This window comes from Myxocyprinus asiaticus, chromosome 40 (assembly GCF_019703515.2).
Source record: "Myxocyprinus asiaticus isolate MX2 ecotype Aquarium Trade chromosome 40, UBuf_Myxa_2, whole genome shotgun sequence".
NCBI lineage: Eukaryota > Metazoa > Chordata > Actinopteri > Cypriniformes > Catostomidae > Myxocyprinus > Myxocyprinus asiaticus.
Genome location: NC_059383.1, coordinates 5,003,213 through 5,029,662, shown reverse-complemented (window position 1 = coordinate 5,029,662; position 26,450 = coordinate 5,003,213). Strand labels below are relative to the sequence as shown.

Below are 26,450 nucleotides of genomic sequence, written 5' to 3'. Positions count from 1 at the left end.
AATGAGGCAAAATCCTCAGACTTCCCCTCACATGTCTAGGGATCATAGAGACTTGGGGTCTCTCTTGACTTGGTCCAGTAAGCAACCATCTTGCATCCACTTAGCAACACCCTAGCAACACCCTAGCAACCACCCAAGACACTCATTGAAAAAATATACAAGGGTCATTAAAAGATAATTCAACTTTTTTTTTTGTTTGTTTGTTTTTTTTTGTTGTTGTTGTTATAAGGCCCATTATTTGTTTTTGAGAATCTAAAAGCATTTTGACCAAATACAAGATTAAAGGGATAGTTCACCCAAAAAAGAAAATTCTCTCATCATTTACTCACCCTCATGCCATCCCAGATGTGTTTGACTTTCTTTGTTCTGCAAAACACAAATAGTGAATTTTAGAAGAATATTTCAGTTCTGTAGGTCCATACAATGCAAGTGAGTGGTGATCAGACCTTTGTAGCTTCTAAAATCACATAAAGGCGGCATAAAATTAATCCATATTACTCCACTAATTTGTTTTGTTTTTTTGGATTTTTCTCCCCTTTTCTCCCCAATTTGGAATGCTCAATTCCAAATGCGCTCTATTTCCTCGTGGTGGCATAGTGACTTGTCTCAATCCGGGTGGCGGAGGACGAATCTCGTCTGAGACTCTCAACACCATAAGTGGAATCTCGTCTTATCATGTGGCTTGTTGACTGCGTTACTGCGGAGACCTAGCGCGTGTGAAGGCCCATGCTATTCTCTGCAGTACCATCGCACAATTCACCACGCGCCCCACCGAAAGCAAACCACATTATAGTGACCATGAGGAGGTTACCTCCTTGACTCTACCCTCCCTAGCAACCGGGCCAATTGGTTGCTTAGGAAGCCTGACTGGAGTCACTCAGCACACCCTGAATTCGAACTTGCGACTCCGGGTGTGGTAGTCAGCAGCAATACTTGCTGAGCTATCCATGCCCCCACGACTCCAGTGTTTAATACAAGTCTTTCTTGTATTCTATATTTTATCATCTCTCTCTGCCTGCCTTCAGAAAGAATTCCGTGTGTTGCCATTCTGACTGGTGACATTCATGCTGGATTCGTGAAGACGAATCTTACCTGATGGCTTTCCAAACCCTCATGTGATGAACTGTGATTTAAACCAGGAAGCCTGCTCGCCGGTTCTCCCAAAATAGTGACAGGTCTGGCAGCTTTGAACGGTTGAAGCGAATAGGTGTTGATTATGTCACCTTTTCCAGCATTTCATTTACAGGTGTGAAGACTCTGAGATTCATCTCTCACAGCCTATTTCAAGTGTGGGTTGACAGTTTTTGTCAAAACCTAAGGCCAATACCGGTGACACAATCACAATTTTTTCATGTTTTTTCACAAATGATTGTGTCTTATGAACAAGCTGAAACATTCGAGACCTTCTTGTTTAATGATAAACAATATTCTATGAGTTAACTTAAAAGAATAGTTCACCAAAAAAACTAAACTTTTGTTATCATTTACTCACCCTCGTGTTGTTCGAAAACTGTATGACATTTTTTTCCTTCCATGGATCACAAAAGGAGAAGTTTAGCAGATTGTTCAAGCTGCTCTTTTTCATACAATTTAAGTGAATGGAAAACACGGCCAGGGTTGGGAACTGAAACCTGTCTCTTATCCACCTTTTTCCAGGGGGTCTTACTGGGGAAATTAACGTGGGTGGGACTTACGCCAAAAGTCATTCTATAGCAATCCCTAGCTCTGGCTGCAGTCATTTTAAGACCCTGTTTACAGCTGGTTATAAGACGCGTTTTGTATTATCTGGTCGCAAATAATATAGTTGTAAACGGGGTGAAATTTTTATGGTTATTGGATCACAAAAAAAAATACAGAGTTAATCAAAAATTACATCGCATTTAATGTTTAAAACGCCGTCCTTATGAGTCCCGGATGGCAGCGAAGCACCACTTCTCACCAGTCAATCACCAAAAGGCGGCTGTGGCTCAGGTGGTAGAGCGGGTTGTCCACTAATCACAGGGTTAGCGGTTCTTTCCTGGCCGACATGACTCCACATGCCGAAGTGTCCTTGGGTAAGACACTGCACCCCAAGTTGCTCCCAATGGCAGGCTAGCATCTTGCATGGCAGCTCTGCTGTCATTGGTGTGTGTGTGTGTGAATGGGTGAATGAGACAGTGTAAAGCACTTTGTAGAACTGCTACAGTTAAAAAAAAGGTGCTATATAAGTGCAAAAAAAAAAAGAGTTTAAACTTTAAAAGGAAATAATTGTCCGATCTGAAATCTTGAAAAAGCGATTGCATACCCAATGAGAACTTCACAGCTCTTCCTCAGTGTGTCTGATATCAACATGCAGGGTGACAAGATGACAAGCACACACATCTAAAGCTGAACTAACACAGGTACTCCACTAAAAGAATGGATAATTCTGCTCGAAATGTTGCGTTTGTGCTTAGATTAAATATCAACTGCATCTGGGAGAAACAGCACACTGGTTTTGTTCATGCTTTCTTTATCTCTAGGATTTTTTTTTTTTTTTTTTTTTTTGCAGTTTATTATTGTTCAGTAACACACTGTTTTAGTGATGATGTATGTCCTCACGAAATCATACATGCTCTCCTCAAAATCTCAACACTACAACGAAAGAATGAATGGACATACGCTGCAACAACAGCTGTTTACTTGACAACGGAAGTAAAGTCCATGTTTCTCGCTAAGCATCACTGGACGTATAAAAAATATTGGAACAATTGGCTTTTAGGACTTTCAGTTCACTTCTCGAACAAGTATTTTTCTGCCTATTCGAACCTACCGTAATAAAATATTCTGTCAATGTTTCCTCATATGCTATTCAGTGGCGCTGCAATGCCATCTACAGCGCTACAAATTTAGTCCAGTTCCCGAACAAATGACTGATATGTCAGTTCTTTTGAATCAACACCGCAAAACATACAGTGCTAACACTCGAACTCATGACTCTTCCCAGCTGGTTTAGTTTTGTGAATCAAAAATTTACTGAACCACACGTCATTTATTTTGCCATGTCACCAACTCGTTAGACTTAAATCAGAGTAATTACTGAAAAGATGGTCATATGACAGTGTGTAGTTAATTATACATATGATGAGTTTTGTTGCAATTATTGATATTGTATATAAAAAATAATGAAAATATATCTTAATTCTGCAAGAATCTTTTGTATTAAAATATGAAGTGATCATCATTTGGTATCAGACTTGGCAGTTCTTTTGTATTTCTTATTTCCAAACATTTCTTCTTCAAATGTACTTAAAGAATTGGAACCAGAATGATTAAGAGGAATCGAAATTGGAACTGGAATCGATAAATTCCGTAGGATTCCCATCCTGAAACACAAATGTCAGGCAAAATCTCAGTGAATAACAATTTAAATTTCAGTTTGTTCATCACACAGCTCCAGATGACTTGGAAAAAAGTGTAAAAGTTGTATGGACCACTTTTTTGATTTTTAGGTTGCGTTGTTTTTTTTTTGGTTTTTTTTTTTAGCTTGATAGCCTCTGGTCCAGGCAGGGTTAGAAATAATGGGGGCTTGGGGTAAAAATGTCCCCAAAATTCAAAATGTAGGGGCCAAAAATAAAATAAAATATAGAAAATAAAATATAGAAAATATATCTGATGAATACCCTCTATTTTTTGTTATAAGATCTGATGTATTTTCTAATATTTCATTCTAAGCCTAATGCACATTATCACACAATATTAATAAATACTGAATTGATTTGGAATTTATATTAATAAATTGATAAAATTCCACAATTTTACATAAAACGACATCCTTTTTATGCCCTCATAAAGGTAAAAAAATAAATAAAAATAAGCCCCTAAATATTAGATACAGGGATTATGACAAAGTTACTTTCTGATCCTGCTCTGGTCCCCTTCTGTTATCAATATATGGAAGAGAGCATCTTGAACATTCTGCTAAACTTCTTTTGTTTTCCAATGAAGAAAGTAAATCAAAAGGGTTAGAACAACATGATGGTGAGTAAATGACAGCATTTTCATTTTTGGTTCTCTTTAAATTTAAATGTTTGTTTGTTTGTTTTGTTTTGTTTTTTGGAAAGATTACACATTTAGTCAAACCCTGGAAACTGTTTCAGAAATGTTAAAGAAGAGATCTTTGCTAAGCATAAAGGAAGGCAAGCAAGAGGTGAAACAGATGGCTGGAGTGCTATTAATGTGTGCAGTGGTTTACTAAATCCTGAGCATGTAATCACTGTTATATAAACTGCTCACACTGTCTGCTCCACCATAGATGCACAGCCTGACAGTTAGCAGTTAGCTTCGCCCCTGCACATCATCAAAACACGAAGACTACTGTCTAGCCTTCTATGTATCAATAAAATTGTTTCTGCCTTTTACAACTGCGAGTTGTGAGGTCTGAAATATGTTTATTTTGATCAGATGCACAGTGTGAGCGATCTAAACAGAATGAAAAATTAAAATAGCATTCAGCAAGCACATTATTTTATGTTTGTGAAACATTAATTAGAAGTAGCCTAATTGAAACCATCAGCTTCAACAGACCAATTAAAAGGAAAAGGATTATCATACAACCAGTCATGAATTACATGCAAAGATTTTGAGAATATAACTAATCAAGTTACTTACAAAACCAATTCTGGGCATAAATGATACATTACATTAGGGTAGTTGACCTGAAATGCATTTTGAAAGTTGCAGTGTGCATGCTATACACCATCTGAAACTATTTTAAACAGCATTTTTTTAAAACAGCATGGCTAATTCTTAAATAAAATAAAATAAAAAATTAATAAATAAAATTATATATATATATATATATATATATATATATATATATATATATATATATATATATATATATATATATATATATATATATAATTTATTATACAGCAATGCAGTGATACATTCCAGCTGTTAATTTTATTAGTACATGTATTTCCTGAGAATCAAATCCATTGACTAAGCCAGTGCTAGCACCATGTTCTACCAGTTGGGCTACAGAAACACGACACATTTAAAGTAAAGGCAGGAAATTAATTATAGATATCTACAACTCCGTTTTCACTAGTTAAAATGCAAATTCTTGATTTCAGTAATGGAATTACTAATGGTGAAAAGACCAGTAATAAGGTCTGAAATCAAGAGCGTAGCAGCCATGGGGGACGTGGGGGGGACGTACTGTTGCTTGAGACATCCTCCACATCCATGATTAATAGCAGATGGCGCCAGGTCTACTGCTGCCGTTCAAGTGACTTGATGGGAGTCAAGAGATTCTCCATGGCCAATCACACTGATGGATAAAAAGAAAATCAAGACAGGGAAGAAATGAACACAGACGGAGGGAAAATAGCGCAGTAAAAGTACAGTTACGGCACTTAAAATGTACACTTAAAAAAGTACAATTCCTGGGGGGAAAAAAAATACTTAATCACAGTAATGAGAGTATTTGTAATTCGTTACTTCATTACACCCTTGTCCATACTTGACTTGAGGTGCTTGAATTGGACACTTTCTCCATTCAAAGAAGTTACTAAGAGATAGGCTTTGTCTCATGTCTGTCCTCTGGACTAGTTTTTGTCAATCAATTTGCAAGATGCATATGTGCAGATAACTCCTTGCTGCAGGCCATTCATAAGACTTCAAGGGGACTGCATTCCAGTTCAAGGTCCTACCCTTCGGGTTGTCAAAATTACAAAATTAGAAGTATTTTGTGATGCATGGCAGGATAGTGTCTGTAGCTACAGACAGGCACTAAAAGCTGCCAGGTCAGCATATTTTAGCAAACTCATAGAAAATAACCACAACAGTCCTAGGTGTTTATTCAGTACTGTGGCTAAACTGGTTAGGAATAAAGCCTCAGTTGAACCAGATATTCTGTCACAGCATAATAGTAATGACTTCATGAATTTCTTTACTGATGAAGTTGAAATCATCAGAAATAAAATTGGAATAATGCAATCGTCTGTCACAGTACCTTAGTGTCTCATAATTTTCCTCACGAGCAACTTCAAAAGCCACAACATGTATGTTAGATCCAATTCCAATTAAGCTCTTAAAAGAGGTATTCCCTGTCATCTCAGAACCTTTCCTTAATATTGTTAACTCCTCGCTATCCTTAGTACATTTCCCAAGAAACTTTAAAATGGCAGTTATCAAACTGCTTATTAAGAAGCCACAAGTTGATCCTGGAGAACTGGCTAGTTATAGACCCATTTCAAATCTCCAATTTATGTTGAAAATACTAGAAAAGGTAGTGTCCTCCCAACTATGTTCATTTCTACAGAGAAATAGTATATATGAACAATTTCAGTCAGGATTTAGGCCCCATCACAGTACAGAGACTGCACTTATCAGAGTTACAAATGACGTGCTCCTATCATCTGATCGTAGCTGCATTTCTCTTCTAGTGCTTTTAGATCTTAATGCTGCCTTCGACACCATAGATCATGACATTCTCTTAAATAGGTTTGAGAATTATGTTGGCATTTGTGGACTTGCATTAGCATGGTTTAGGTCCTATTTAGCAGACCGCTACCACTTTGTCTAGGTAAACGAGGAATTGTCAAATCAAACAAAAGTTAGTATGGAGTGCCACAGGGATCAGTTTTACAGTATGCTTCCCTGGGAGATATTATCAGGAATCGTGGAATAAGTTTCCACTGTTATGCCGACGATACCCAACTTTATATTTCTTCTAAACCCAATGAAATTTCACAATTCTCCAAATTAGCAGAGTATATCAATGAAATAAAAGATTGGATGGCCAGAAACTTTCTTTGACTCAATGCTGACAAAACAGAGGTATTAATTATTGGACCAAAAACCTTAAAAATAAGCAGCTAAAATATAATTTGACTCTCGACGGATGTACTGTTACATCATCTTCTACAGTGAAGAACTTAGGTGTTACATTTGATACCAATCTGAAAATCAAATTTCCAATGTTTGTAGAACAGCATTCTTCCTCCTAAGAAATATTGCTAAGTTACGGCACATGCTCTCTGTTGCTGATGCCAAAAATGAATTAATGCGTTCATGACCTCAAGACTAGATTATTGTAATGCATTACTGGGAGGATGTACTGCAAGTTCAATAAATAAACTTCAATTGGTTTAAAATGCAGCTGCCAGAGTGCTGACTAGAACCAAAAAAGATGATCATATTAGCTCCATTTTATCATCGTTACTTTGGCTACCTGTTAAATTTCGTATTCATTTTAACATTTTGTTAACTACATACAAAGCTCTGAATGGTCTAGCACCGCAGTACATAAGTGACCTTCTACCATGCTATATTCCACCACATTCATTAAGATCGCAAAATTCTGGACTGTTAATAGTTCCTAGAATATCAAAATCCTCAAAAGGAGGTAGATCATTTTCCTATTTGGCTCCTAAACTATGGAATAGTCTCCCTAGCAATGTTTGGGATGCAGACACACTCACTGAGTTTAAGTCTAGACTAAAAACTCAACTCTTTAGCCATGCATCTGCCTACTTTATCCATCAACTCACAATTAGGCTGCTTTAGTTAGGTCTGCCGGAACCAGAAACATTTATCATTATCTATAACTCTGCAATACATTTAATGGCATCTACACTAATATTATTCTATTTGTTTCATATCCTGAGGTTACAGTACCAGAACTGGCCAGATCCAGCTCCATTCCTGCTTGGTGTTGGACACCACAGCTACGTGTCGCTGAGTGATGATGACTAAATGCAGCTGGTGCCAGCCAGACATTACTTCAGTCTATTACGATGGACTTCAGAGGATGAACTGATGCCAAGTCCAACCATAAGACATGGGATACTTCTTATGCCACTGCCTGAACATTGGACTTAGGATAGACCTCATCGAAATGACCGGCCGGTTGAACTGTGATGCACCTCATGCATCACCTTGGTCTAATGATGGACTACTCTCTTAAAATGGAATACATAGACTATCAATTAATTGCCAACAAAAGCCTTCATCAGCCAACTAACAAAGGACAATGCATCTATGTGAACTTCTGCAGTTAATCCAGGATGGACTTCAAAGGCATTAGTCATTAATCTTACAGTTCTTACAAAATCTTTGTTTAAACACTGGCCCTTAACACTTACTTAGTTTACTAATTTTAAGTTATCTCCCAGGGTTTCTCAGATCAGTTTCTCCCAGGGTTATTTTTCTCCATTAACCAACATCTTATGGAGTTTTGTGTTCCTTGCCACAGTCGCCTTCGGCTTGCTCACTGTCCCTGGCCCCTCGCACATTTATTAAATGTGTCATTGCTGTACTCACTCTGCTGAGGCTGAGCAGCAGCCACGTAACCTTGACGACTGGTTGCTGCTAGTTCAATCTGAGGTACAAGCATGCAAACACAGAGATCTGTTTCTCATACACTAGGGCCTTAATTTCACCTGGTCAAAGAGTGTGTTGGTGGCACCTTCTTAGGAATGAAACATGACTCGGTAACCATGTTGACACGTGACTGACGAACGCGTTCAGTCCATTCATCTACACTTGACAAGGTTCAAGCTTGGGAAAACCCTGCCGTTGCGTCAGTACAGTGCAGTTGCATTGACCGCTGCAGCCGCCTTCACCCTGCAAGGCTTGAAATGGATGAGACCTCTCCAGTGCTGGCTCAGCCCGAGGGTCCTCATCATGCTTGGCGACACAGACACCATAGTCTGCTAGTGATGTGATGCTGTTTAAGCAATTGGATGAGAGCCAAGTTTATTGGAAAGTTGTGACACTCGCCAAGATGATCAGATGAAACGTTGTCACCACGGACGCCTCCAACACAAGCTGGGGAGTCCTGGAAAACATATGTCACCTGAAAAGGTGCACAAACTGTGTGGAACATAAATTACCAAGGAGGAGTACAGTGAGTATGTAGTGAATCTGGCAAGCCGAATTCTCCTTATAAATACATGTGATTACTTCTCACTGTTCAGATGGCCAAGGAAGTACTGACCAATTGATGTAAGATCAAAAATCTGTGGCCTCCCTATTCCCATTATTGTAAATGAGAGCATGTGTGCAATATTTCACTGCCCTGTTGGCTAGTGTCATTCCACTGTAGGACTTTACTGGTTGTTTAGATCACTGTTGCTATCAGAAATAATTAATAATTGATCCTGGAGAACTGGCTAATTATAGACCCATTTCAAATCTCCCATTTATGTTGAAAATACTAGAAAAGGTAAAAGAAATTTAATATTTAAATTAATTAATTGAATCCAACTCATTAAAACCACATATGGGGCTCCAGTAAATGTAGTGCGCTACGTTTAGGAGCAAGTTTGGTTATTAGCAATAATTAATAATTATCAAAGATAATTATTAATTATTCAAATCAATGAAACACTGATTAAAATTAACACTAGCTTATTGATCATTCAAATTCAACAATCATCAAAGATATTTATCAATTATCAAAAATCAATAGAATATTAATAAGGATTAATATTGCCGGGGCACCACCCTGGAATCAGGGACTAATAACCAGATAGTATAACAGTCTCAATATTAGATTGTTTTCTTAGGAAAATCGACATCCGAAGAATATCAATTTTCAAAAAAAACAAACAATGAATGAAGGCTTGAATCCGAGCACTGACATCCCGTCAGCATGTGACACAGGTGTATGCAAAACAAACCAAAACACTTCTCTTTGAAATATAACAAAGTTTATTTATGCAGTAATATCAATTAATAATTAATACAATGCAGTCAATAAACTTCCGACTTACAACTACAAACGAAACAGTGATATGATTAGATATGGAAATCAGAATAATCCTATAACACATGAGGGTGTGTGTGTGTGTAAGGATGGACACGCACAAAATGGTGGAAGTGACTCTCGTGGAGTGTCACGTGAGACTTCCGGCCAGAGAATATGGCCGCAAATGTGGGCAGAGAGAAACCAGTCAATGGCGTCTACCAGTTTACTGCGTGTATCCACTTGTACGATAGCTTGGGGACAAAGCTGAGCTTTATCACGAAGATATCTACTAGCCAAAAATGTGTGCGAGAATGTTTGTGAGGGGTTGTGTGTGTGTGTGTGTGTGGTTAGTACGAGAGAGAGAGAGAAAATAAAGTGATGGCCCCAAAGCCGATTTCGCGATCGTGGGAGAGAAAGCAGCTGTTAGTTTATCACTCAGAGACGTGGTGGACGGCTCGTAAACCGTCCCGCAGTCTTTGGTTCTTGGTGGTCCATAAACTGTACAAGCAATAACCCTGATACACAAGAATAACACACTATAATATTCTATCTCTGCCCAGACATAAACCTCTTACTTGAACCGTATGAGGACGCAGAATGTGTGTTCATCCATCCTTTAACTCCAACTCGGTTCCTTGAGGCTCGGGTGATGACGGGAGACCGTTTCCTCGCTCTGTTGGCGGGCGGTGCGGCTGCTGATTCTCAGCGGGCTGGCGGAGAAATCAGCGATGTCGACTTGATTGAAGATGGAAGAGAAATCTTTAATCTCTTCACTTCTGCAGGCAAACAGATGAAGATGGGGATTGCTCAGCGGTCTCCTTTGGATCCGTTAGAGTGTTCAGTGGAACACAGAGTAATCTCAACTCGTCCAGCGAGATGGAGTTTGTATGGCCACAGTTTCAAGTTGTACGTTACTTCCTTGTGCCACGAGGCTACACCTGAGAGCAGCGATAAGCTGCGTCTACGCACGGCGAGCAAAGTTGCCGGAAAGCAAATCCCGGAAGCATTTCAGAGGTATTTCTACTCCTGATGATGTCATGGTTGAGGTGCATTCTGTCGTGTGTCTCATCCAATAGGAGTTGAGAGTTCGATCCTTTAGTGAGCAAGGCTTCATGGGATTTGTAGTCTGTTTTGGACTCCCTTTGTTTGATTTTGGCGCGGTTTTTATCAGTAAGGTTTATGACTTGGTATGTGGGCCAGAGTTAGGTTTTACGACTGTGTTAGGCCTGCCTTTGTCTTCTATCTGAATACATGAGGGCCAACAGCACAAAAGCCTTTTGCCAGGCAGCCACTCTGCTCCCCTCCTTTCCACTAACCAGAAATATGTGTTAAGTTATTTGAACACTATCTGGAATGGCTAGTGTCTCTGTCTTGGCATCGAGCCATTGGTGTATTGTTCCTCACATTCCTTCCAAAATATATTTATATGAAGGGGTGGTTATAGCAATGCCTTTTTACCACCCCATTGGCTAGTGGGCATTGCCTGTCAGTGCTAAGGCATTATGGTATTTGTCTCCCCTAGTGTCAGCTTCTGACTCAGCTTTGAAGTTACCTTCTTGAAAGAGAACATCTCAGATACTCTTGTAACCTCGGTTACCTAAAAGGAGGGAACAAAATGCTGCATAGCTTTGCCACAGCTACTGATTCTTCACTGTAATGGGACAAGAGATATGCTGTCCTTCCCTGATAGAGGAAAATCCTGATGGTGCGACACTTGGCTCTGGCTTATATGCCCACAATAACGTAAGCATGGCGCAGAGCGACAAGCATCACCAGCCAATCAAATTGGCATGATAGTTTAGGGTTTCAAGGTCACCACCCCTGGGAGGCGCTCCCATAGCGTCAGCTTCTGACGCAGCATCTCGTTCCCTCCTTTTAGGTAACCAATGTGTCCACAAGCTGTGGTTCTTTAAAGTCAAGTGACAAATTAATACACTTACCACTCTACACACTCCATAGTCACAAACACATTACAAACACATTGTATAAATGTTACATTTGTGCAAAAAAATGAAATAATACTTTTGTGAGGAAATTTCCCTGACCCAAAAATAGTACAGCAGATTATGTAACTGAAAACAAAACTAAGGGATCAAAGATCGTAGTTTACTTTATTGTAATTCATTATTTACAGGCACTTTCATGTAAGGACTGATGTGCTCATGATCACTTACAAAACGGAGAAAATACACTGTAGGTAAAAAAAAAAAAAAAAATAACTTTCACTACAGTGGCTACCTACAGTATATTTAATTTATATATATATATATATATATATATAATGAAATATTATATATACATTAAAATGAAATATTATAAAAATATGTTTAAAAGAAATATAAAAGAAATATTAATAATACTATAATAACAAATTAAGTTAACAAAAAAAATATATATGGAATTATGGAAATAAATATTTCTATACATAGATGACAGACATAATATAGATTTGGGGTTCAAAGATGACTGCAGTCTCGTGTCTGTCCGTGGTGCTGAAACAATACGCGCAGTTACACGAGTCATGCAGTAGAATTAATGTCACTCTAGAAATTGGAATTGGAAATTGGAAAAAGAGTTAGTGATAAGGTGAAGGGAACGAAATGTTCTGCACTAGGGTATGCTGACTGTAGGCAAATCCAAACTTTCCTGATGCACATGTCTGCACAGTCACGTGCGAAACGTGCAGTGACGCGCGAGATCCGACTTCGTTTCACAAGTAGTTATCACCATGTACTTGCAAGTCGGGAACGCGGCGAATAGACGAAACAGGACAAAATAGTCTCAGTGATCTTTAAAACTTTGCGTTGCAGCTGTTGCTCGCATTGCATCAGGTTAAAGTTGCACTACACACTGACACTGAGAGCGCGAGAGGCTCTGCTCCGGTCTCTCCTAGTCGTTTATTGTTAAATAAGGTTTCACGCATGCATGCACATGCACATGCACATGGATGTATGAACAATAAAGACGCAGCGGAGTCTGAAACGGGTCATCGATTCTGTCTCAAACCCATTGTAATGTGTCACATCGGTCCCAGCGTCGCTTTCTAACACCCAACAGGCTGAATCGTCGCTGGTGGCCTCTAATAACGCCAGTGATTTCATAGAGCTGCGGTCTTTTCCTCCTTAATGTCACGTTTAAAACACCCTCGGGCTTTTAGTTTGTGTCCTCGCTACGCAAATGATCAGGCAAAACACACGGAATCGTTAAAGCCGCTCTGCAGATGCGCTGTAAGGACTGCGGATCTTCCTTAAGCCTTTGATTGCATACACACACACGCAAAAAAAAAAAAAAAAAAAAGAAAAGAAAAAGAAAATAGCTGTGCAATATTCAGAGCGGTGACTCAGTGAGAAGAGAGAGGTTTGCAAAGACGGGTTCAAGGTGATTTTTGGAAGTACTCGTCTCATCGGGATTTTTCGGTAAGGGATGCATGCATGCCACTCTATTAGGATGTGTGAGCGTGCTTGCATTGCGGTTTGGCGTGCATAGTGTTGCATGCATGCATGAAATTGCTTTTTTATATATATGGAAATGCTCACAATGTTGGTGTAATAATTAATAGCACGTTACTTATGATGGGGGTGCTACGACTGCCATCGCAAAGCATCAAATGCAAAGCAACGCAATGAAAGAGAGAGAGATCAAAAATGTAAGAGGATTTGATGTTCCAGCCACTGAAAAGAGATTAAGTCGACAGCAGTGCAAGTTAAATTGTGCTGCATATAAAAATGGGGCGGATTGGCATTTCGATGAGAGAGAGAGAGAGAGAGAGAGAGAGAGAGAGAGAGAGAGAGAGAGAGAGAGATTGGTGCCACCTCTATAGTAGCCTAGTAACAATCGCCGTGGACTGAATGATCTAATATCGCATCCATCCAGTTTGCCCAGAGACACGGCACAATTTTTCTAGCTTTATTTAACGGCGACATTGGCGTTTCGAGGCGATTTGTTGTCGGTAGATGAGTAATTTGCGGTAAACTGGGCAGAGTTTCGATGAAGTGTGCGCGAGAGCTGCGCGCGCTCAGCAGCAGCAGCATCATCAGCACCAACCTCGAGCTCAAATCCAGCACAGCTCGCATCTCACAGCATCCTCTCCTCGCATCCGAACAGGAAAAAAAAAGAGACATTTGCAAAAAGTTTGAGGATCGACTTAACGCTGTAAGTGCATGGTTGACTAAATACGCGTGTTGTTTATATTGTGAAATTGGGGGCTGAACCAGAACGGCAGATAGCCTTATACCTCTGGTATTTCCAAGGGCTAGAGTACTTTTTATATTTTGTTCTCTGCTGCACTGATGAAGATGCGTTAAAATGCACGAGGATTATGGCATGCGTGTTTACATATAGGGCGAACTTGGAACATGACAGCGCGCAGTTTGCTTAATTACTCCAGCTGAATTACTGCTCGTGTTTAGAAATGATCCCGAGGTGCGCGAGAGTCATATAGCCTACTCATTCAGACATGCAATCGCGAGCGTGGATGTTATGGATTCTGCATGCATTGTAATCCCTGAAGTGAGGGAATTTTGCCCCGATCTGCATGCACATCGCGCTGTCGGAATCGAGAGCACTTCTGCGAGTGATCATGTTTTATACACGGAGCTGTAAATCATTCGCACCGTGTTTTATTCCGGATTGTTTGCGTAATGATTTGCGTTAATGCGTTAGTGCCAAGTGTCCGACGGAGCCAAAGCACTGGTGTATATCATTGGTATTGAATAACACTCTGTTGATCTGGTGCATAATCTTGTTCATTTTTGCACACAAAAACAATATCGCTTACTAAAAGAGGTAAGTGGGACTGCATTTGCACGGAGAATCTCCTGGCTTTTTCATACGTCACAATGTCATGCCTAACTGTGATATTTATTTATAGTTCATCATGATCATGGATGTTATTGCTGTTTTGTATTACTCCATACGCAAGCTATGAGGGGGCTTGGACCGCCACAGAACACAAATTAGTATTTCTAAAGCTTAATGCATAGGGAAATGTAGAGATATTTTATCCAAGCTGACATAGGATATTACACGTTTAAAGGGTCTCTGTTTGGGTGATTAAATGCGTTGCATGCTGTATCTCAGATTACAATGTTGTGAATCAACAAATCAGTTAAGATATATCTATGACATCCTAACGCATCACTAAAGTTACAGATACCCTATCCTGTAGTCAGGGTGTTGGAGTTAGTTAAATGTGAATTGACTCTCAAGACCAACTTCTTTTGACATTGTCTATCTAAAATAATGAAGTTTTATTTTCCATACAAGGGCTATGTTCACATACTCCCTGAGTGTAATGTATAAACAGCCATATACCACAAATCTTTCTTCACCCCTCCTCCACCCAAATGCCACCTTTTCTCTCCATAGTTCCAGAAGGGGGAACTTTGAGCTTTGAATGAAGACTTATTCTTGAGCCAAGCTTGTCCATTACCCTTTATCCACATAGCCTACCTCCAATAGATTATATCGACATATGCACATGTGAAGCAGATTAATGTGTTAAGCCTTGTATTTTGTCTTGTTTAGTGAGGAGTCATCGTTTGGGGAATGATGTGGGGTGGAAGAGGAGCAGCCTGGCTGTGGATTTGGACCTGTTTACTGGTCGTTAATGTTCTGACTGGAATAAGGTAAGTTACACATTGTTGGTACGTATTTCCATTGGATCTTGGAATAGAAAACAATCTTTGCTTTACATAACTTCATTTTAATATTCAAATAATTTCAAAGTAGATGCTATGCTAATTAAGCTTTCGTTAAGTGTTGCTGTTAAACTACATGAATTAATGTGTGCTGTTCACTTATTAGTGATTGTTTTTGTAGTATGCATTATACAGTGTATATATATATATATATATATATACATATACACACACACACACACACACACACACACACACATTAATCTGGTTCATATATGCATATGTTGATATAAGCTATGTATGTACACACAATACACACACGAGTTCTTTATAGGTTCAAACACACACAAACACACACACATATTTCTCATAATATATTTGCAGCTCAAAATCTGTGCATGTGTATCCTCTGTAAGCAACGCACGTCATTGAATTAGTTTCTTGCATTTAAAGGTTAAAAGAACAACCACAAAAAAAAAAAAAAAAAAACTGCTATATTTTATTACAGCTAGGCAATAAATTTATATTGCAGCAAGAAATAAAGGTTTGTAACAAAGCATACACAATCTACACTTTACTTCTTTTGTCTGAGAGGATGTGGCTTCATAAGGCATGTGTGTTGCATGGTTTGATTCTGTTGAATTAATTCAATAATTCAATATTTGAAGTGAAATATTAAGGCTTTTGATTTAGTGAAGTTTGTTAAGTGGTCATTATCCAGTATTGGATTTATGTTCCATATAAGCACAGAATTATGCCGCAGAATTATTCTGTGTGGAATTATTTAATTGTATTCATAATAACAGAAAGATTATGGTGAATGTTTCAATCATGCAGATTATTTACTTTTGCATTGGAAACTGATAATCTGGGTTGTAAAATAATCCTGATTGCAAACAGCTGTGTTTTGCCCGCTTCCCACCAGTTTCATAAAATTAGACAGGTGACATACTGCTGACATTCTCATGAATATTTTATAACATCTTGAAAAACGGCATCAGCATACAAGGTCTGGTTTGTAAACTGTGCTGCGTGACAGCAGAAGCCTCACTGCACCGTTGCACTGGACAGCACGCATGCTGCACTATTGCTGTTCAGATGACCTGTAGATGGGGTTGGTGTACAATGTTTAATCTATTTGCTTCCCATTAGCATGTGGATTTTGCAGTATGTTATGCATCTGATCTGTTCATCTTTTATATTCTTTCTCACCCCCCCCATATTCCGAGTCTGCAGTGATATAAATTATTCCTAGGCATGCATGCTTTAGTGTGTTCACTTCAATTTTTGGAGATATAAGCTCTTTTTCAAAACCTAATGAGCTGCCTTGCTGCCTGCATAGGCAGTTGGCTTTTAAGGCAGCATCCTAGGCATCATGGAACCTCCTAAGTGACCGATTTTGAATGCTGTATATGGGGCATCGCACATATATCTCTCCAAAAGAGAGACTTGACTCACTTGATTCCAAAAAGGTTTGATGTAAACATGTTGCTAAAGTACAGCGTGGTCTCATGAAATTTACGTTTTTTTCAAAACTGAAATTACATGCTTCATTACACGTTTGGCTGCAGTTTCCAAGTGAAATGTCCTGCGGGAGGCACCAAAACCACATAAATGAGGTTGTAATCAGATGAGGTTTTTATGGTGAATTTTAGATGGTTTTAATAAGTCAAACATACCTCCCTAACCTAAAACTTTACCCTCAACCTAACCAATATTGTCCGAAAAGATAAATTCGAGTTTAACAAAACAGACATCCTTACCCTTAATCAACACCTAACCTAAACCAGTAGTGTTTTAAAATGCAAAAAAAAAAAACAAAAAAAAAAAAAGGAAAAGGAAAACGCACATGAGCTAAAGCAACCATGTCATTTTCGCTTCTGTACTATTTTAACTTTCGTATGTCTTTGGCTGGATTCAACCCGAGGTCACTGAGCTCAAAGCCCAATGCTCCATCAGGTGAGCTACCAAGCAAGCTAATAACATAGGAATAAGTGTGTATATGTAGGTGGGTCTGTAATACAAGTGTTAAACTTTTTTCAAATCATGCGTTAAAGTAAAAAAAAAAAAAAAAAAAGATATCTTACCATAGCGAGGGATGAGTAATTGAGCGAAAAATAAGCTTTTATAAGATCAAAATCAGCAATTGTACTCCTGATTTGTGTGACTATTAATAAAATGCACAGTTGTTGTAGCACCCCTAGTGTTCATTTCACAAGGAAACTGCAGTGAAACATAGAAAGCATATAGAGTATATACAGTAACGTTCATTCTATGAGACCAGGTTGCTATAGTAAGCCACTGCCATTTTGGGTGGCACAAGAGGTGGGCTTCTGGGGCTTAAGCCCCAAATGTTTTAGATAAAGCCATGAATGTTTTTATCATCTTGTATGGATGTCAAAAGTAACAGTACTTCGGTAACAAGTCAATACTAAAATATAAATATATTTGAATATTAAGTAGCTTAATAGATATATTAAGTAATTATACCTATCTTTCTACAGTATCGACAATAAAAATAAATACTCTCTTGGTACCACAGCTGCTTTCTAGCACACATGAATGCATATGCAAGAAGAGCGATCGACACTTGTTATTCATGTTTTTCTCAGCCTATTAAAAAATCACAAGCCACTATTTTTTATTATGTTTTGCCATGTTTTTTACCATGAGCAACATGTCTTGAGTCAATCCAACAGCAAAATGCCTTCACGGACATCACAAACAATCACTCTACTTCTCACACAACATAAAAACAATTTGAGACACATACTTGTGCCAATAAGAATTTTTTCCCACACATTTCCCTAATCGGTTAGCTAGTCAAAGTGCAACATCTTATCACAGCGTTAGACACTGTTTTCCAGATTTGTAGAGATTGCGTGGATGATGATTATTATAGCGAAAATAAAGTGAATGTTACAGTACACGTTACACCAAATTAAGTGACATTAAAAGTTCCTTTTGTCCACCTGTCAACGCTGCTGTTTCCTGCAGATCCTACAGAAGTGTATTGCCATTTTAGGCACTATTCTCTACACACCCAACAGATGGTACTATTTATCAGTTGATTCAATATAAAAAAAAAATTAAAAAAACAACAACACAATAACCGATTAACCAGAAAATTGGTAATATCAGTAAAAAAACATTGGAACTGATCATCAGTCAATCTCTACTTAGGAGACAGCATAATTAACTCTCAAATGCATACATCGGGTCTTTAGTGACCCGGGACCTCATTCCACCCTCTCTACGTCATCCATTTATTGAAGTTGTGCCCACACCTCTTAAGTAGTCCTCAACCTTTCTTTTATAAATAGTGTAACACACACACACACAAAGCCAAAAATTGCAAAATATATATTTTGTATAACTGCTAAATTAAAAAAAAGTGGATAGGGTCATTAACAAACCGAGATATGTAATAGTGTCTTTTTTTATAAATTTTTTTGCACTTCCATATATGAAACATTTATGATTATTTCATATCTATATAAGTTTACTGTCACAGGATATCTATTCTTTGTTTATTTCAAGACAAATGAGTAATACATTCATACAAATTAATACTATATTACGTTGATTTTCTGTGCAAAAGTGGTGAATTATCAGTATCCCAAATACAAGTGCACATACTATTTTTAGTATTACTCATGCTATTTGTTGCTTAATGTGGCACTGATGTGACAGCAATTGGCTTGATTTAAATTTGACATTGCTATTTGATGAAGAAACAACATGGAAGTGAACTAGAGCAAGTTTAACACATGAACAGTATGATCTGGCGACACTGCACAATTGCAGTAAATCAGATAATATTTGATGTTCAGTGTACAGTTATGAGAAGTGGAATTGTGGACCAATAAGAGTCTGACAGTAGGCCAGGCTAACCGGCACAACGGTGCAGAAATAGAAACCAAGCAATTTCAAAATGTCCTGTCACTTGTCGCTGTTGGTTAGGACAAAAACAATTACATGGAACAGATACATTTTGTTGCTTGTCACTTTATTGCATTACATCTGGTAAGGATGTTCTCAGGAGCACATCTATGATGCCTCAAAATGCCGCCTCCATAGGCAGCTCACTAGATTCTGGAACAGAGCAATAATTTTGGGTCAGGCTGACGTTACCAGCATGCTGTAAGAGTTGTACTGGCAAGTATGCGTAATATATGAGACTACATTTTCCTCTCTTGACCCCTTTTCCGTGTCTCTCTTGGGGTTTGTGTGTGTCTCTTTGTGCAGATGGGGGAAGGGTGGAAGTATTCGCATTTTATTTTTCTTCTGGTGGAATTTGTGCCAGATTTTTGTAAAATGTGTTCTTGCTGATAAAGGAAATCCTGCCAGAAAACATTAAGACTGATTGAAATAAACACATGAAATGAACGCTTTCCTTCCCAGCACTGGGGGACATATATCATCACAATTGCACTGGAATTCTGTTCAACTGCAATAGTTTTAATCTGTCTGTGTTGGTTTAGCAGGAGATTTGTAGATTGGGAGATTATGAGCAATAACCAAATTGATCTCATAAGTATTCCTTGGTATTCAAACATGAAAGATGATTCTAGCACACAGACATTTTTGTATGTTTTGATAGACACTGAAACGTACAACATCAATGTATGGAAAGTTTCTAAAACATAAACCACAATATGTATGAACAACTTTAGAGACGTGCAAATGTTTATAAACCCTTTTGAGTTAATAGAATATTGAATTTGTGAAATGAATACATTGATTAGATTGTATTTATAACAAATGTATTAAATATGTTTAACAGCATGTATTTAACATAGTTAAAAGGGTCATGGCATGAGGCATTACATTTTCCTTGATCTTTTGACAAACAGTATAAGAGGTAATAAAAACATACTGTAAGTTTCAGAATGGCGGTTTGGTGCTCATGTGTGAATGGAAGCAAAAGAGTAACAAGACGGAAGCAGTTGCACGTGTGAAGCGTTTACAGTGTGAAACGATGCAGTGCTAGAATAATCCAGCAAGTTGTTTACCAACAGACAACCAATAATAAACTGCTTTAGACCTTATCTAATTAAATATTCATATGTTTTAAACAGTGCTTGGAAGTTTTGTCAACTGTACAGTTGAGGGAAACTGTAAAAAACGTCTTAATGAAACAATGATGGCAAACACATTAACTGGAGTATTACTTTTACAGAAGAGCATTAGTCCCTTGAACGATTTTGCTTTAAAATATGGGGCAAATCATTTCATCGACAAGCCCATATTTCCAGCCTGATCTCATGAAATTTACATGAGCATTGCAACATTTTTTGCAAAAATTAAATGAAAAGCAAATTTTCTGAAGCAACCACATCATTTTGTGTCGCTTCTATGGCACTTTCACTTTCATGCGTCTTTGGCTGGACTCGGACCGTGGCCGACGAGTCCAAAGTCCAGCACTCTATCAGGTGAGCTACCAAGCAAGCTCTTTATATAGGAATAAGTATGGATATGTAGACAGGTTTGTGATACAAGTGCTAAAATGTATCTTTTTTCAAATCATGCATTAAAGTAAAAGTGTTCTGATAGTATAATTTAGCAGATTGTGAGTAATAGAGTGAAAAATACGTGTTTATAAAGTAATAATCAGCAATTGTACTTGTAATTTTTGTGATAATGAATAAAACGCACATTTGTTGTAGCGCCTCTAATGTTCTTTTCAGCAGGAAACTGCAGCCAAACTTAGAAAGCAGCACGTAAAAATCCAACGGCAAAAAACTTATGTAGAATAACGTTCATTCTGTGAGACCAGGTTGTGTATTTCACTAGTCATGTGGCAACCCTATCACTGCCCCAATGGCCGAAGCTGGAAGTGTTATTAAGGTGAAGTGTCCAAAATCAGGTTGTATTTTCAGTTGTAAATCACATAAAACAGCTAACAGGAATGCCTATTCTATAACCCTACACCCTAACCCAAACCTCAACCCTAAACATAACTTTTAATGGAGGCAAAATTACATTTTACAGCAAAAATGCAATCTTCGAATTGCACTCACCATTGTTTTTGTGAACATGATTACTATTTGGTTTCCATGGTACTAGAACCTGTGAATTGGTAAAAAGTTAAACACGTTTGAATTGATGTAAAATTGTGTGATGGGGATGGTGCTTGTTTGTTATTTGGCAGAATAGAGGCCATGAATATGTAACATGTTGTTTTCCCACGTGATCATGTTGGTTAGGTTTCATACCCATAGCAAACTGTATACATCCAATCAATGTTATTTACCATATAATAAAGGCAGAGGCTATTTGCACTAAGTGAAAATAGTGACAGATACTATTTACACCCCTAACTAAATACTAACACACAGTATAGCAGCATCACTGCACCGTGTTTATTGTGTTTATTTCAACTCCCAGAGACACCCTACACCAACCCCTACCCCTAAACCTAACATTAACCTTCCCTTACAAAAATTAAACTTGATTTTATTACAGTAACCATTATTTTGTAGTAAAATCATAGTAACCAAAAAATTAAACATGGTTACTATACCAACACCATATTACTATAGTAAAACCATGGTTAATTTTACCCAAATCAACTCCTCAACCTTCAAAATGACCAAATCAGTGCATCGAAATCAACCTTTATTAATTTGTATGTATTATTATTAGCAATATTAAAGGAAATAATACGAGAGGAGACAGGAAACAGGACAGGGAAAAGTGGCACAAAAGGGGGGAATCGAACCCAGGTCTTCTGGCCAAAAAATATAAAAACACATCCACACCATCATTACACTTCACACCACAGCAGCAGCACTTGGGGTATCCTAGGTTTCTCAAACAATGCATGTGTACTGTACTTTATGAACCAGTACCTATGAATATGAATGAGATCTCCCTGCAAAAACAAATCCTAGATATAAGCTGCCTGAATGCAAAAATAACTCACATTTTTGTTTCTCTCTCTCTCTCTCTCTCTTATCTAAAATCTTCCGATCCTAAATGCTTGATCTCTCTAATTTAGGTTCTCTCTGTTTCTGTCTTTCTCTCCCTCTCATCCACCGTCCATGCTAAGTAATCGCGATGACCTCATCCTCTCCTTGAAACCTGTTTTCATGCCAAGCTTAGTTTTGCAACACCAAACAGTGTTTATTCAGTCCACGGTAGCAGTTATGGTACTGTACCTGCCAGTGGGAGAAGAATACCAGTGATAATCAGAAAGTGAAGAATTATGTGACTGGTGTTTGGTTTTAAAGGAGGAGAAATCGACCTCCATTCTCCCAAATGATTGTTTATAAAATAGCATTTTACACTATATGATTAAATCTCATTGTGCTCATAATCATTTCAAAATGCTTGCAGTTTTATCTTTATCTTTCTGCGTCTGTCGCATGTCATTGACCAATCAGAGGTGACTTTAATCAACCAGCACTCGTTAGTTCCCTTCAGAACAGTCTGAAATCTCTCCCTATTCCCTATATGGTGGCATGTGGTGTAAAGAGAATGAGTGATTTCATACACATCAAAATTATACCCACAAATCAATTTATTTAGGCCACGTTCTATTTGTGGTTAAGACAAGAGGCAACAATTAACTTACTTTGGTCAAACGGACGCACACATTTATGAATAATTACATACAGTAGAAAGCCGAACTCAGCAGCTCTTCAATTCTTTTAATTTAAAGTGCATCATGTATGCTCCTCGTCTTTTACAAGATGGCTCATGTAATCTGAGACAGTGTCTGTATTACAGTGGGTATTAATATAGTAACGAAAATCGAGAATTCAACTGCGTAATCAATGCACTAAAATGTCATTGTCAGATCAATATATCAAGATATATCTATGCATTTTACGCACCTAGTTAACAGAGTTCTATTAGTTGGCATTAGACATACAGGGTGCCGTTTTGCATCTTTAACACAATTCTAGCTGAATATTACTGAACAGTTGCACCACTTTTTTGTGCAGTATTGTTGCAGTGGTGAAGTGATGCTGTGCAGTTCCAGTAAAGTTTGCCAGTAGTCTGCTGTATCCTCTACAAACTAGCACTCAGATCCAACCATCAAGATGGGGAATTGCACTGTGCAAATTGCATTAAGCACAGTCTTTTTGGACACATTTGCACTGTTACTTGACTTGCATAATTCTATTAATTCCAAAACTATGCATATGGCGTGTTCAAACGAATGACGCTATCAGCGGACACAATTCATTCCTAGACGATATTCCACTCTACATCTGCACTTTTATTGCTTGCATCTAAAAGAGTGTTTTCGCTTTTTAATAATGCATTACTTCTGTGTATATCCCCTTTTGCCCCATAAAAACGGAAGGATATATGTTTATCTTCAGGCCATCACATCGCAAATTCTCTTTAAACAGACAGAGTGTTTCAGAGTTAGCCTGAGGAGGTTGTTGCACCGATTGTACACATAAGAGTGTCATGTCGTTCTAGCCATCCTTTGCTGTTGATTATTGCTTTTGTTGTGTTTTGAATAATGCATCATGTTGTTTTGCTTTGTCAGCTCCAGTCAGAAAGCAGATGAGCAGAAAGACAACACTACAGTTTTCACCAGGATTCTGGACAGTCTCCTTGATGGCTACGACAACCGTCTGAGGCCTGGGCTTGGAGGTAGGGACCAAAGTTTCATTAAGGTTTGCCTCATGCATTTGTGTCCTAGTTTTCAGTCTTATGGGAGATTTCCAAACATATTTCTTCAAAAGGATGTAGTGTACCCTTTGTTGTTTTTATTTATTTATTTGTAATGAAGCTGATATGGATAGTCAAGGAAAAGCAGCCAACAAGTGTTCAGCGTACAACTCCTTCAATTTAGTTTCAAAAGCATCCTAGGATGCACTTCATGAAGTTGGAAGAATGGCCAGAGTGTGCAGACCCAACATAGTCTCAGGACAACTCGTAATAATTTGTCCAAGATGGTGAACTCGTACAAAAAGTTACCATAGAGACCAACCAATATGCAAACAGAATTTTGAATCGATAAAATACAGGAATTTTATTGAATAAAGCCAACACTTTATTTAAAAAAGGAAATGGCTGTGAATAAATTTGGTTACTCATTCCATATTCATTTATGCAATGGAAATTACTGATATATGTTATTAACCTGTAATATGCTTCTCTTGTCTCGTTCCAAACCCTGATGTTCTCTTTTGTTTGTGGTTAGGGATGCCACGATTATATGGTTTTACTATCAACCGCGATTAAAAATGTCACGGTTAATTTAACCATAAGAATTTAGAATCTAAGGTTAAAAATCATGAAATATTTATTTACATGTGGCAAAAATATTATATATAATGGATAAATATATAATATAAAAATCGTTTTTTGTAAGATTTTGTATGCCTAAATGCGAATACTCTTGTGCCTGTGTGGGTATTGGAGCTGTTGATATGGTTACTGATGGTGTCCGCGTGGTGCTTTAATGGCCACGTGTAGCGAACTGAACGTGAACTTTCAATTCATGTGAAACTGGGGCTTAAACACACAAACTGCTAAATATAACAGAGGAATTTGGTCTACCAGACTCGTATCCATCAAGAAAGCGACTTAAATCAGCTGTTAGGGAGCATTTAAGTGACTGACTAAAGATGAAGCATGTAAAACAATCAGACAGATGTCATAGAAAGAAACACATCTAACAAATGGGACAGGATGCTTCACTAGTCGTCCAACAACAAACTAGTAAGTTTAATATTTTTAGCTGTGGTGATTTTAAAGTGATGAATTAAAAGATGCAATGTTTTGTAATGTTTAAGCGTGCTGACTGCGTGCGGTGCATTGCGTGTAGTTACTATCAGCGTGTACACTTTGAGAAGTTGCGTCTTAAATCGTCCTCAGTAATTAAAGCATTGCTTCTGTACAAATTCAATACAATGCAATTTTAGTTAGTATTGGACTTTAAATCACCTGCTGTGAACAATTTTCTCGTTATTATGCATAGTCCACAGGTTTATCTGTAAGGTGTTGTGGACAGTAATTTTATAGAGTCTGTTGCCAATTCTTTATAATGGGATGTCTGACAGACAACGGATTGCTTTAATAAATTGTTGCAGAAGAAAAATGTACGCATTTTTGAAGCACTCTGGTTACATTGAAGCACATCACTGAGCTTGGGATGCGCATAAGCAGTATCGTGCCCTAGATTGGAGCGTCTCTTATTATATAACTTTTTTTGTGTGTATGTGTGTATTTATTAGTTTTCTTATTACATTGCTGCCCTTAGCATCCACATATACCCAGAAATACGTCCACTAAGACGTTCAGTTGTGATATGATATGCATTTTTACAACAGTGCTGTTAAATAATAAGATAATTTGCAAATAATCGTAAAACAGGTTGACCACAATTTGTTCTCAGACAGTAATCTAAGATTTGTAAACACACAGATAAAAAGGACAATTTGACTTGTTTCAGTCATGAATGATTGTGCTTTTTATTTAATGCAATGACTCAAAATGTAAAGATGCTCATTGGTCACCATCTACTTGCGCAAAGGTATAATTTTAAGAAATGCTCAATGAACGAATCAGTGAACAACTTTGAATGAATCTTTTCAAATCATTGGGATGAATCCAAATCCCCACCACTAATTATGACTTTTCATGAGACTGGATTGGCAAACCTATAGACAAAGTGTGACTTAACAAGTTCAAATACAAGACGAGTTTTATTAGTTTAACATTTGTGTTTTCTACCTTATTCCAGTGCCACTATTTGGGTTGTTTAATTTAGTTTTAGCATTTAGCATTGATGATTGCCCTAGAAAAAAAGGGTTGTTTTTAACTCAGCCACTGTTTAAATATGGGACAGAATACACGTTATGCTTCTCTAAACCAGCAAGTTGGGTTGTTCATTTTAACCCAGCAAAATGGGTTGTCTGTGCAACCCAAATGCTGGTTAATTTTTACAAGAATGTCAGCTTAATTTTATCTCATATGTGGGTTAATAATTTCAGCTAGTTTTGTGCTTGAAAATATTAAAAAATAAAAAACACCTTAAAAATGTTTTTTGTTAAAATGGTACCTCCTTTATTTTGGATTAATATTAATACATGCAACAAGTACACTTAAACTCATTTAAC

General features: G+C 37.8%; 1 protein-coding gene across 3 annotated transcripts in view; it reads left to right on the top strand.

The window, feature by feature from the left end:
* The first annotated feature begins 12,892 nt into the window (after window positions 1-12,892).
* LOC127430668 (gamma-aminobutyric acid receptor subunit alpha-1-like) overlaps window positions 12,893-26,450 on the top strand; it is a 45,859-nt gene continuing 32,301 nt past the window's right edge. The window contains exons 1-3 of one of the 3 annotated variants that reach the window (XM_051680612.1): window positions 12,893-13,137; window positions 15,248-15,348; window positions 23,870-23,976. In XM_051680612.1, the coding sequence (XP_051536572.1) occupies window positions 15,269-15,348; window positions 23,870-23,976 (187 nt within the window). In that variant the 5' untranslated portion in view covers window positions 12,893-13,137; window positions 15,248-15,268. Of the gene's footprint in view, window positions 13,138-13,540; window positions 13,874-14,391; window positions 14,507-15,247; window positions 15,349-23,869; window positions 23,977-26,450 lie in introns of those variants that run through there. The other 2 variants (XM_051680611.1, XM_051680613.1) reach the window with 2 other exon arrangements.